Consider the following 14,087-nt stretch of genomic DNA (forward strand, 5'->3'; position numbering starts at 1 on the left):
TCATCTTTGATAAGAAAATATATAGTATTTATTTTGGAATTTAAAGTCTAGAGATATTGAAACTACTACAAAAAGCTTGATCATTTACATCAAAGTGAACATGCACTATCTTATAAGATTTGTGGCTTTTTATTGGCACAAGGAAAACATCGATATCATTTTTGTAGACATATACAAGTTGAACATGTGCACAAATCTTTGATGGATAGAAGAAATCAAAGAAGCTGAATTCATGAAAATGACAAAAGAAAATGTTTGAACAAAAACTTTGATTCTACTAATGTAGGCGAGTTGATAGAGTAACTATGACCTAGATTCATTTATATTTCGCATACATTTGGCAATAGATTTCTCAAACTTGAGATGCTTGTTTTCTATCATGAATAGTGTTAGACTCTATCCTTTGCTCAAGCTCAATCGTATCATGCGCAATATCATGTCTCAAACTAGGCCATAGAAAAGGCACTTTAATGTCTTCTAAATTAGCATTATTTTATTTTGATTTCAATATTAGACGTTCGATTCCAACTACAAATGGTACTATTGGCCCAAAAGTAGACTATTTGAAAGCCTAGAGTTGTTTCAAGGTCAATTCATGATGTTTGTTTGTAGAGAGTTTGTAGCAATATTTCTTACAACAAATGCCAAGTACCTTTGATCATTTTTATTGCTAAAAAAAGCATTGGTGATGATACCTGCTCCCACATTTCGTATCCCATTTTCTCAACTTTCATAATTTTCATGCATAGTTGCAACATTTTCCAGATGATGATTTAACCAAAACGGTATTCTCTTACTTGAAAGCATTAAAAATTCCATCATTCTATGAGACCGAACAAGTTGATGTTGCATTTTGTGATTTTGCAAGTAGAGCTAGTAGACCTTGATTGATACAACTCATTTAATGTAGTATTTGAGATATAGAATGAAATGATTATGTCATGAATATACTATTATCTTATCTTGTGATGGAATAAGAGAGATTGGTGAAATAAGAGAGTTTGTTGATGCCATGATGATGATGATCTTGTCCAATGTTGAAAAAGGTGACATCAAGCCTCTGCACTAGTGTGAAATGCACGAAGGATGACCCTGGACCCATTTAGGAAACCAAAATTGACCCTTCAATCGATTGATGGACTTCATTTTATCAAGTTCTAGGCTTAATCATTACACCCATGAGGATTCCTTAGAATCTACCTCAAAGCAAAAGTAGTAACTTAGACTTGATCTCAAAGCCGTATTTCATACTATTAGCATTGCTATTACTTGTGTAGCCACTAAGGCAATATGCTTAAGTTATATCATTCTATGAGGATTGTGCTATACGTGTTTCTTTTGTAATTGTTGAAGTGTTTGAATTGCACTGCAAAAATGGTGTCATAATTGATAGGTATGGACATTTTCTCTACTTTAATATTTTGGCTAAAAAAAGGTATTGTGTTTCATTTTAATTGAGCTCTTAAGCAACTGAAATGAAAATACAACATTTCTCACTTCCAGCCTTTGTTCCATTTTCCCCAGTATCCTTAGTTGTACCTTTTATTGTCATTCAAAATTTTTGGTCAAGTTTTAGAATATATTACTGTGTGGGACTTTCATAACCCTTTCAAGTTGGGGTTTATTTGATTATGCTTAACATTTTAGAAGTAAAAACATTTCTCTAGGGTCCAAGGGATGATGAAGTGGGAGTCCCCATATGTGTGTGTGAAGCTATAGACCCAAAGATGAGCTAGAAATAAATGTAGATGGAGAAGCTATTACACTGGCATGTGGGGCTGCCTGTGCTCAACCATGAGGATCAAGAACCTTTTGGCACACTGCCTTGGCACCCAACCTATGTGCAAGTGCATGAAAACGCGTGGTATTTGTTGTAGCTAGAATATATGTAGGGAAACAATTAACAACTCTATTCTTTATTTAAGATAAATGATTTTGCACTAGGTTTGAGCCTCCAAATTTTTCTTTACCACAATAGGGACAATCCTAATGGTGTGCTACTCCTTTTGACTTGTCATAGAGGCGTCTAGGTTTCACCTCCTTCCACCACTTGGATTTGTGGTCTTGCTCGAGGTCACAAGGAGGAGCCATTAAGAAGAGGGGGGGATAAGAGAATAGGGAGAGAGTGGAGAGAAGGGGGGCTGAACTTTGAAAGGGGTTGAGAGAGTAGAAGGGATTGGAGAGAAGGGGGCTGAGAGAGTGGAGAAAGAGGGAGAAGGGAGTGGAGAAAGGTAGCATGAGGAATAGTGGAGAAGTAATGGAGGGAGGATGAAGCAAGGAGGGAGAGTGAGAGTAGATGGAGGGCTGAAGCAAGGAGGGAGAGTAGATGGAGGGATGAAGCAAGGAGGGAGAGTAGACGGAGGGATGAACCAAGGAGGGAGGGTGGAGGAGTTGGAGGGTTCAAGCATAGAGGGAGAGTGCAGTGGAGGCTGGAGTAACAAAGACGGGTAGCGGGAGTGGCCAAGAAGCTGAGGTGGGACCGTCAAAAATTGTAGCCGTGAGCTCATAGAATGTTTCGAATGCATTCCGAATGTTCCTTGGGATTCTACATTTTGGAATGGCATTCCAGGTGTTCCAGATTCCTGATAAGCATGCATGCAGCCGGGTAGCCCTTATGGGGAACATCAGGGCCATAATGGCTAAGTGCTAGCCCTTCAACAGACCCCATAAGCTCCCCCTTTATGGGGCTATGGGTAGGAGCCCTTATGGGGACCTACATGGCAACCCTTATGGGGATTGGAGTCACCCTCCTTCTCTCCAAGGAACAATCCCCAGTCATGGAGTCGATTCCCTAGAGCCACTGAATTAGGTTCATCCTTTAGAAAGCTCATTGCCTTCAAGCTCCCACAGTTGTGAGCCTCGTACTTGGGTTCTCATACCATGTTTGAAAGTGACCAATAGAAGGTATGGATAGCAAAAGACTGGTAGAATAGCCTAGGAGCTCACACAATATGTGTGTCCAGAATCACAAACTCCTTAACTTGATGTTCTTCAAATATATGTGGCTATCTTATGGGCACCTTTAGGGCAACCCTTGTAGGGACCAACAGGGACATAATGGCTTACTATTGGCCCTTCACAAGGCTGACCGACCGATAGGGCCATAATGGCTGTGACTCTCGGCCGACTGCTTTTGCTGGCTCTTCAACCAACCCCACCAGCTCTCTATTTATAGGGCTGTGGGTAGCCCTTATGGGGCCGTGGGCAGCCCTTATGGGCCTGTGTGCTAGGTAATTTTTTGGCTATCCAACCAACCTGTTTGGCCCTATATAAGGGTAGGGTGTTGCCCTCTTGCATCCCCTCCCTTTGCTGTACCACCTACTCTTTTGTGCACCCTACACATCTGCCTTCTTCCAGGCCATGGTCTACCCTAATTGTGCCATCTGCTAAGGCTACCTCTCCAGCTCCACTACTACATCTTCTTGTTGCCCCTTAGTCGCTTCCTGCCAGGCAAGATCCAAGGTACACTGCCCTGCCATCTTTTCTAGACATCTACTCCCTTGATGTAGCCTCTAAGGCTCCGAGTGGATCTCTTTTTGGGATTCCCACATGGCAGCCTTGCTGATGTCGATGTGGTAGCCACTCCTCTTCTCTTATCTAGGCCTATCCTCATTTGGGGTCTTACAGATGGGGAGGTGACCTTTCAAACATCTTGTCCCCCCTCACCTCTTGCATAAGTGTTGGTGCTCTCCTCTAGCCCCCCGTACCTTCCCAAGGTTCCTTGTCACACTCCCCCTTAATCCTCAGCCCACAACCTTGACACCCTCCTATACTTCTGTCTCACCAATAAGCTTGTTTGCTTCCTCTTCCAGCTTCTATCTAGCTATAGCAGCAAGAGTTCCATCAAAGAATGTCTAGGTAGACTTCGAGAGCGAATGATTGTAGAGCCTATAAGTCACCCTCCACAAAGAGAGAGAGAGAGAGAGAGAGAGAGAGAGAGAGAGAGAGAGAGAGAGAGGTGGAGGGAGACATATCATGATTTACCTTATCTATCCACACCCCTATTATCCATATCATGTGTCCCTCCTCCTTCCGATAGACAAAAGCGACAAAGACACTGGAAGACAAAAGCAACAGATGCGAGCACGGTGGGGGCAGGACCTTTTTATAACATATTGCAGAGACACCGCATGGTACCTCATTAGATCGATAATACCTACCTCCTGTCCTTATCCTCTACAACTTTCCCAATGATGTTCACTTGGTAGAACAAGTCCTTGGGCAAAACATAGTTCGAAGAATGCTCAGTGGAGAGAGTAGCGGAGCCAGCGTGCGGGGTGGGAGTAGCGGAGGTAGAGCGAGGGGTGGAGCGAGTGCTTAAGGAGTGAGGAGTAGGAGAGCGAGTGGTAGGGAGGGTACTGCGGCCTGTGAGAGGGGAGGGCAAGAGACCATACTAGAACTGTGTCTCATGGAGAAGGAGAGACCTAGAGCACTGGGAGTGTGCAGACTCATCTGCATCTCCCGTGCTACCACATTAGCATCGACCCTTACTACTCTTTATGGACTACGGTCCTTGATGCCACACTTGGTATGGGTATGTTACCTTGCGGCATCTAAGTCAATAATAAGACGGTTTTTCCCTTTAAAAATTTTGATAAAGTGCTAGGATTCAAGCTCAATTTCAAGTTAGGAATTACGTGCTCGACGATGCATCTCATGTCCATATTTTTACTCCTTTGTATTTTTCTTTTAAAATTTTGATAAAATGCTAGGATTCAAGTTTAATTTCAAGTTGGCAATTAAGTGTTCAATGATTGCCATACTTCTAGTTTTATGGAGTTATGAAAAAATATATATACATAAAGGTTTCTTAATTCAAAAAAGTGAAAGTTGTCATACATAAGGGATACTTTAATCATCAAAAAATTTATAAAAGAGGTGCATATAGGTTATAAAAATACATAAGTAGGGGGCTTTTTTAATACCCCTTGATCACATGTGCTATATCGGGTTTTTACATAGTACGTGGCCTCCCTAGGTCTAGATTCTGGCATAACTACCTACATTTTCATTTACCCTACCCTCTACACTCGACCGTATCCAAAGGTGTGTGCTTGTGTTACACCCACCTCGGTGTCTAAATCCTTATTTAAAACTACCTTGTTTATGAAATTTTTATGGATAAAATGCACCCTTTGTCTATTCAATCTATGAATACCCCCTTTAAATGGTACGCTTCAGGCTTCTATATGTAAAACGTGCAAAAAAAAGATTTGAAAAGCCTTGTCTATTGAACATACATGCTACAAGTACATATAGTCACATGATTTTTTAAGGAATAGAATGCACCTTTTTTTCGGTTCAATTTGTGAAATAGAATAAACCCTTTTTCTCTTCAGTGTGTGAGTACCCCGTTTAAATGGTACGCTTCTTGTATGTAAACAAAAAAAGAAATATTTTCAAAACCATATTTTGTAGAGAGAGAGAGAGAGAGAGAGATGTACTATTTCATATATAGAGAGAGGGATTTTTATGTCTGTATAGAGAGAGATGTACTCTTTATATATATATATATAATCAATGTGGATTGCTCAACCGAGAGCAAGGGACTGCATGCGTAACGTACGGACACAGTACTGTGCTAATTGGGCTCATGGAGTCTATTTAGGTCTAGCAGGGGTGTGAGCTACGTGGGGCTCATGAAGTCTATTTAGGCCTCGGCTTAGAGAGAAAACTCACACACACACACAATGGAGAAAGCTCTTTCCCTCAGCCACTGCTCCTCCCTCACCATCTTGCATCGCCACCCTCGCCTCGGCTCCTCTTCTCTGCACACACTTCCTCATCCCCTCCTCCTCCACGGCCCCTCCCCTGCCTTGACCATTACCTGCCATGCTCAGCCCAACCGCACTACAGCCCATCTGCCCACGCTCCATAACTTGTCACCCCCCATTATCCCTCGTCTTCATTGCTCTTTCCCCTTGAATTACCATCCTCACGTTCGCTCTATCATCGAAGCCTGTGACTCTTGGTCTATGTCTCAGCTCAACATTTCTCCTCAATCCGATGAGGGAAAGCTGTTTCTCTCTTGCCAATATCCTTTGCTGGGATGCCTTTTCTTTGCTAACGGTACTGATGCGAAGCGGGTGGCTGCCAGTGCCAAATATCTCACCTGGTTTTGCTTCTTTGATTCCACCCTAGACGTTCCGGACGAGGTCCTGCAGGCAGCCGGCTCTTCCCGCGCTGAAGTCATTCGTGCCGCGGCCAGCGTTTTTCATGCGAAAACGACCGCTGATCTTGCCAGCAACGTCAATCCTGGCGTGGCTAGTACTATCATGTATAGTGGGTGGAGCTGGTGGACGGAAATTACGGAGGATATGCCTCCGACGCAGCAGTCTCGATTCTTTCAGATCATGAATGACATGATTGCTGCTGTCGAAGTTCATGGTCCGTTTCGCAAATCTGGCACAGTTCCACAAGTAGAAAAGTTCATTCGCAATCGTGGAAAAGATGCTGGAGTGAGGCCATTATGTCTCCTCATGGAGTACTCGCTACAGATGGAGCTGGATGAAGAGACAGTCTCTCATCCTCTCATTTCCCAACTCCATGATGCTGTAGTAGGCCAAGTCGCCTGGCTGAACGATATGTGGTCTTTCGAAGCTGAGGCTTCCAAGGGCGATTACTTCAATATCCTTGCCGTGATGCTACTTAATGACGAGTCCTCCAATATGGAAGACGCCGTTTCCAAAGCTTGTCAGTTGGTAAGACGGTGCGATTCGGAATGCGTTCGCCTAATGAACGAGATCAAGAAATACAGCCTGATCCAGAAACCTGGAATAGAGAGCTACTTGGAAGCGCTAGGGAATTTGATGGCTGGGAATTACTTCTGGTCGACTATAACACCCCGTTACACCCTTGATGGCATCCCTCGGCAGCTCAACGCTGCAAATCTTCCTTTCGACCCCGAGTTGGTAGGTCATTTGTGTGACCTTCAAACGTCGAGTTAAATAAATAAATACTCCAAACAAAATGCGGGCAACCCCAAAATAAAAAGCGTGGAGCCTCGAAAGGCACCCTATTAAATATATAAATCCTCAAATAAAAAGCGGGCAACTCAAAATAAACAAAGGTATGACTTTGGAGCTCACGGGAGTCTATCATACATAACATGTAAGAATATCTTTTTTGTTTGATCATACTTCTATGTAGACCTTGCTGATCATGGAAACTACTCTACTAGTCTACCAATGTGTCCTCAATGCTCATTTATGCAAAAATGTTGGGGTTGAGAAACTAAACCTGGAAATGGATGTACTTCTAAAGTTGGCGTGTTTTGAGAAGCCCTCATTTGGAGAATTGGATACACCTCTAAAGTTGGATGTACTTCTAAAGTTGACCTTAATAGATGAAATCTTGCAGTTAGTGGATTTCGATAACCCTCATTGTACCAAACAACTATACTATATCAATCTGCATGCAATTAATGTTATTGCGGGTGAGGATATCACAATCCATGCATAGAAAGCACATATGTGAGTAACCTAGCACTCTATGCACACGTACATCTTAGTCATTAGCAGGATGCTACCAAGGAATCAACAAATAATAGTAAAGTTTAGCCCAATGGTGAATCTGATGATTCTACAAGTTGGTTGGCCTCGCCCAAAATTAATTACTATAACTTTCCCGTCTGAGCTCTAAAATTAGTCCTCCAAGTGCTCATATCGATGGCATAAGTCATCTTGCTACATCTTTAAGGTTGGAATTTTTAAGTTCTAGCTTATAAAAACGTTATGCATGGAGTTGAAGTATACTTACTTCCATTCAAGCCTTAAAAACGGTAGCATGGGCCAATATTTGCAACTCTACATCGAGAAAGATTTGTTCAATAACCTACATTTCCATAAGCCTGTCACTGCCTTCTTTTTCCTATTGGTTCAGAAATTAAGTCTAGTTCTTCACTTTGCAGAAATGGAAGAAAATCAGTTAAAGGTAGAATTTGACAAGTGACTATGTATACAAATGAATCTAATTTCCTTCTCCATGTTACATGAATTTTGTGTAAAGTTTCTATGCACCTACAAGCTGGCTAGTATTATTTCAATCATTATGCAATGTTCAAAGGTAAGCATAGACTCATTAACTGAGCATAGATACCACATGAGAGCCCTGATTGATGAAATCTTGCAGTTAGTGGATTTTTCTAACCCCTCATTTTACCAAACAACTACTATGATCTGCAATCAACATTATTTCGGGTGAGGATATCACAATCCATGCATAGAAAGCACATATGTGAGTAACCTAGCACTCTATACACACGTACATCTTAGTCATTAGCGGGATGCTACCAAGGAATCAACAAATAATAGTAAAGTTTAGCCCAATGGTGAATTTGAAAATTCTACAAGTTGGTTGGGCTCACCCAAAATTAATTACTATAACTTTCTCATATGAGCTCTAAAATTAGTCCTCCAATTACTCAAATCGATGGAGTATCGATGGCATAAGTTGTCTTGCTACATCTTTAAGGTTGGAATTTTTAAGTTCTAGCTTATTAAAACCTTATGCATGGAGTTTACGTATACTTACTTCCACTGAAGCCTTGAAAATGGTAGCATGGGCCAATATTTGCAACTCTACATCAAGAAAGATTTGTCCAATAGCCTACATTTCCATAATTCTGTCAATGCCTTCTTTTTCCTATTGGTTTAGAGATTAACACTAGTTCTTCACTTTGTGGAAATGGAAGAAAATCCGTTAAAGGTAGAATTTGACAAGCGGCTATGTATACATAGGAATCTAACTTCCTTCTCCATGTTACATGAATTCTGTGTAAAGTTTCTATGCACCTACAAGCTAGCCTTTTTTTTTTCAATCATTATGCGATGTTCAAAGGTAAAATGATTGTATAACAATGGTCATAGACTAAGAGTTGCAACGATATAGAAAATGTCATATACTACATGATATGTTCACTCTTACATGTTACATGATATGTATTGTATAGTGTGATGCATAATCTATATACATGAGGTTGGCTATGTTTCATGAGGATAGAAAAACTACAAATCCATCACACTGTACACAAATAGGGGAATCGACCTTACTCAAGCCCCTTTGTTGATATATCAACAATCACATAGTCTATTGAATATGTTTGGTTTTCTTGTTGAACATAATGCTTGTAGCACTCTGATTATCACATCTAAGATGAGTACTTGAAAGTCAATTAGTGAACATTGTTTCTTTCTTGTCCAAGGAACGAGGTATCGATTGATAAAGATACAATTGTCACTTGTAAATCTCATTTGAGAGTGTGAACTAGCCCAATCAAAATCAGTGTATCCAACTAAGGAAAGGAACAAAGAAGATTACCATCAATAAAGAAGACCAAAAGCTTGAATACCTTCCAAATTTAGGTCTTCATTGCTATCCAATTACCAAGACATGTCTTTGCAAGATGTTACCCAAGAAGAATTTTCATAAAAAGAATGTTAGCCAGTTATGTATTTGGACCAACAAATTATAAGCAACAAATCAAACTTGTACATAGTTTGAGGAATGATCATATTTAGACGGATAGCTCACGGATAGTGCTTGGTTGAATGAATACTAAGAGTATTATGTAGTGGATGTGTATTTGCTAAGTGAAACTTCTCAAGAGCATCAATAACGGATTTTTTTTAGTGAAGAAATAAAAAACCTTTGTTATGAAATCGCTAAATTAGTAAATACAAACAAGAGTGAATGTCACCGAGATCTCACCAAGGTCTACCATTTCAAATGCCAAAGATAATAGCCTTATGATGTGTCTAAATGATTCGCAACAAAGATAGTGTCAGGACGTATAAGGCAATGTGGATGAATAGATGAGGTTGCTACTTTAGATATAAGTTTGGATTACAGGTGCAAGAATCAAATCCATGAGGTCAATGAAAAGCATTAATCTTGAGGTACAAGGCATGTGAGGCTTGTTTTAAACCATAGTGAGCTCGATGAAGATGGCATACCACGTGTTCTTGTCCTGCAATATAATAAATCTAGTGATTGTTGTACATGTATTCTTCCTTTAAGCCCATAGTAAGGAAATCCATTTTGACATCCATTTCATGAGCCTACTAATTGAATTGGGTTGCAAATGTTAAGAGAACATGGATGTCGGTCACATGAATAAGAGGTGAGAAAGCATCATGATAGACTAGACCACCAATTTTAGAATAACCTTTGGCAACAAGATAATTGAATAGGTGTCTATCTAGGAGGAAGATGACTTAGAATCCAAGATCTTTGGAAATGAGAGAATCATATGATACATGCATGGCATCTTGCCACTTCTCCTTTTGGGGGAGGAGATAGCTTGCTCATGAGTGAGGAATCCTCAAAGGTAGACATAGCGTGAAACTCAATATCATCATCAAGTGCAAAAGATCAATGCTAGCGGTCAATAGAAAGATCCATTAAAAAAATAATTCAATATTGCAACAAGATTTAGAGGGTGAAGTGTGAGTAGGAACCATATTATCAAGGGTAGATGAAGCATCCAAAATGAAAGGAAAAGTTGTTAAGATGGTGTGTTGATCGTTAGTTACATTGATAGATCGATTGTCACCCATGGTTTTTTCTTAAAAAGTTGCATCAATTCTTATGACTACTGTCTTTGTAGCTTTATCATAAAATTTGTAACTTTTGATATTGTTCGGATACCCAATGAAGATAAGGTTGTGTGTATGAAGGTCAAATTTCATCATCTCCTTGGGAATATGAATATATGGGAAAATATTAAAAGTGAGAGATGGAGGGTATCATGTACCCATCCAAGTTATGACTAGATTATCGCTGGAAAGGGAAGTTGTGGGTAAGTAATTTTAAACATAAGCTATTGTAATAACTAATTCTACCAAGAACTTCTTGGAGAGACCAGCACCTCAATCTATCATTCTTGTCCCACTCATATTTCTAGAATCTAAGTGTGGCTTTTATGAATATATGTTCCCATATATCATGAAGGACCTGCCACTAGTTTGATGATCGATCCTATCTCTCCTACCCCTTATAGGAGAACCATATCATGGCTGAAATGCCAATGATCATGCAATATACCAATGGCCAAGTGAGATGATGTCAGACATGAAAAATAGAAGCCGATAATATGATGAGCTCAATGTCAGTGTTACTCATATGTTTGCATGCCTTGAGAACATAAAATAAATAATGCTTGAGATCCTATAATTGGTAGATGTATCCAACATGCAAAGATCACATTGCGAACATAAAATGTATCAACCAAGATCACATCCTAAACATATTCTAGACGCATTAGTGATCAATAGGTGTGTGCCTAGCCAAAGGCATGAGACATATTTTGCTAGTGATCACATATATGTTGCATGTAAGGAACATGTCATAAATAAAAGATATCTCTGCCAATGATCAACTTTTTTTTTTTGCATGCCTTGAGAATGAAAGTGATAAACTCAGCTAGATGATCATGAAACACACATCCAATGTAGTCGATAACAACCTCAATGCAAGATATGTATCATAGACAACATTGTGAAGTCGAGAACAATAATGTTTAATGATATATTTGGACCGAGCATGTGAGTCAAAAAATAATCTTAGCTAGATACGTTGAAGCCCATGTATTTTCTCTCAAAAAAAAAAGAGATTAGTTCTTGAAAAACTTTTAAAAAATAGAATCCTCTATTAAGAAGATTTTGAAACATCTTGTGTGTATTTAATTTTTTAATTTTTTAACCCAGATATCCTTCCTTGCCCCTTCCTTTTTGTTGATTTTTAAACAGGGTTCAAGTAGTTACGTAATCACGAGCCTTTTTAATGTCAATAATGTGTGTTAATAACAACTTCACATCATCACGTTATTAAGAGCTTGGTAACAAGCCGGTATGCAGTGTCCTGATGCAAAAACCTCGGCAGGATTTGGCAAAATCCTGCCAAGGCCCATCGGGCCCGGCGAGAAAATTCAAAAGCCCGCCTGGGGCCGTCGGGATAATCAAAAAGTCCAACGGGCTATATATTATATAAATGGCAGACCCGCAGCGGGCTCCCTCACATTCACCTCCCTTCAGCCTTTAGCCTTCAAGTAAATTTTAAAACTTTATCATTATGTTATTTTGACTATTAATTTCATAGTTTTGATTCAGCTCTGTGTCATTAATTCGACATAATGAGTTGCGTCACTAGTTTAGGTAGTTAATGTAAAAATGTCTAGCCTGATGTCGTACTTTCGACATATCAGGTCGTCCAAAATTACTATAACTAGTAAAATAGTAGGCAATATATATGGTACCTAGCTGTCGGCCCTTTGTCGTTCATTCAGCAAGATGGGTCGTTCGCATAGGTATATTACTCTCCTCGGCACTTGGTCGTCTTTTCAACCATGTGTGTCGTTGAGACGTAACACCTTCCTTTCCAACCAATATCTAAGTATAGTTCAGCACTTAGTCATTTATTCGACTGTATGTGTCATTCTTAGAAGTGTGCACTACTTGGTAGAAGTAGACTCGGCACTTGGTCGTTTAGTCAATCATGTGTGTCATTTTTGGGTAGTGGGTAGTTATGTAGGGTTTATTTAAGTTATGTAAGATTTTGTTAATTGGTTGTTTATTCGGTCGTCTGTGTCGTTACACTAGGTTCGTCTCTACCCAAGAGCTTTTGTGTCATCTCTCGTTGTGTCATCTCTCGTTTGTTCAGCATTTGTGTCATCTCTCGTTCAGCATTTGTGTCATCTCTCGTTTGTTCAGCATTTGTTGTTTGTTCAGCATTTGTGTCATCTCTCGTTCCATTCCCATTCTCGTGTGTGCACTGTAGTGACATCAGACGATGCACATTCCATCTACAATCTACATATACATGAGCAATTTGTGCTTGATGCTCACGTGCATGTGAAATGAACTCACTTATGTTTTTTTCTTTAAAGAATGATGTGGCCAACTAACTTTCTCTCTCCACATGCTTTGTACTGTGTACATGTTTTAATTTTTATATAGTGAATGTGTAAGTGTTTACTATGCTTATGTTTTGACATCCTTGTTTTCTCGCCTACAACAATCTTGTTATCAAGAAGCATGATCTTTGTCTCATTGTCAATTGGTCTTGTATGCAAAATGGGTGATGTCAGTTACGGGAGAGATGAGAGAAGGGATGTGATGAGAGCTCTTAGGTTGGAGCTAGTCAATGAGATTAGTCGCATGTTGCCGATTGCTATCGAGAGCACCATTTAGAATGCCACATCACTTGATGACTTCACTCATGCAATACTGAGTGCGGCAAAGATGCAACTTCAAGGAGAGGGAAAAGAAAATTTGACGGAGGCAAGATTATGGCACCTAGAAGTGGTCAAACACATGTGTCTCGGTGTCATTGGAAATGTCACTAAGTGTGTCACTGACCTAGGACTCCAACAACCAGCTAAAGATATGGAAATAATATCTTTATGGGATGCTCAGTGGACAAAGAAGAAGCATAGGAGCAAGAGAGAAAAGGACATTGAGTCACAGTTGCCAGTGAGCAAACATTAGTGCAAAGCATTAGATGAATCTGGTAGAGGTGGCGAGAGAGAGACAGGTGTTGTAGGAGCATCATCAGGTGATACAGGGGGGTTTGGACACTTGCAATGGACAACAAGAAACAATGAGTGTATGGTGATCATTGTAGTGCCATACGATGCTATAGTATGGCAAGAAGAGATTGGGAAGGGTGCATACGGATCTTGTCACAAGGTCCAATTCACTAGTGTTTCTTACTTTCCTAGTCATCTAGCATACCGTGGAAAGAAATACTCAGCAAGGTCCATAGGGAAATAGTTTGAGGCTTTTGACATTGAACAAGGGATGCAAATACTGCACCCTTGTCTCATTTGTTGCATAGGTAAGACAGGCGAGACTCCATGGGTAACTATCTTTCCATATTTCAATGGTCGTACCCTAGGGAAAATGATGATGCAATTAACTTTTTGCTTAGGTACATATAGGCATGCACATCTCAAGTTGAAGCAAGGAGGAGTGATTAGAAGCCCGGGGGAGGATCCAAAGATTGAAGCTAATGACATGGCTAGATTACAGGGGTTTCTAGACCATATTCCCTCAATTGTGTACCCCCTTGTGGTCTATTGCTCATACGGC

General features: G+C 40.1%; 1 protein-coding gene across 1 annotated transcript; it reads left to right on the forward strand.

Annotated features, from left to right (window-relative positions):
- The first annotated feature begins 5,975 nt into the window (after window positions 1–5,975).
- On the forward strand, window positions 5,976–12,050 carry LOC147887924 (microbial Terpene synthase-like protein 13). Its single transcript, XM_087393252.1, has 2 exons — window positions 5,976–6,911; window positions 11,856–12,050. Exons 1-2 carry the CDS (start codon window positions 5,976–5,978, stop codon window positions 12,048–12,050), a joined length of 1,131 nt encoding a protein of 376 aa, XP_087249378.1.
- Window positions 12,051–14,087: the final 2,037 nt, after the last annotated feature.

The sequence above is a fragment of the Dipteris shenzhenensis genome, chromosome 22, assembly GCF_047967505.1.
Source record: "Dipteris shenzhenensis isolate YYH24624 ecotype China chromosome 22, Dip_SZ_1.0, whole genome shotgun sequence".
Classification (NCBI taxonomy): domain Eukaryota; kingdom Viridiplantae; phylum Streptophyta; class Polypodiopsida; order Gleicheniales; family Dipteridaceae; genus Dipteris; species Dipteris shenzhenensis.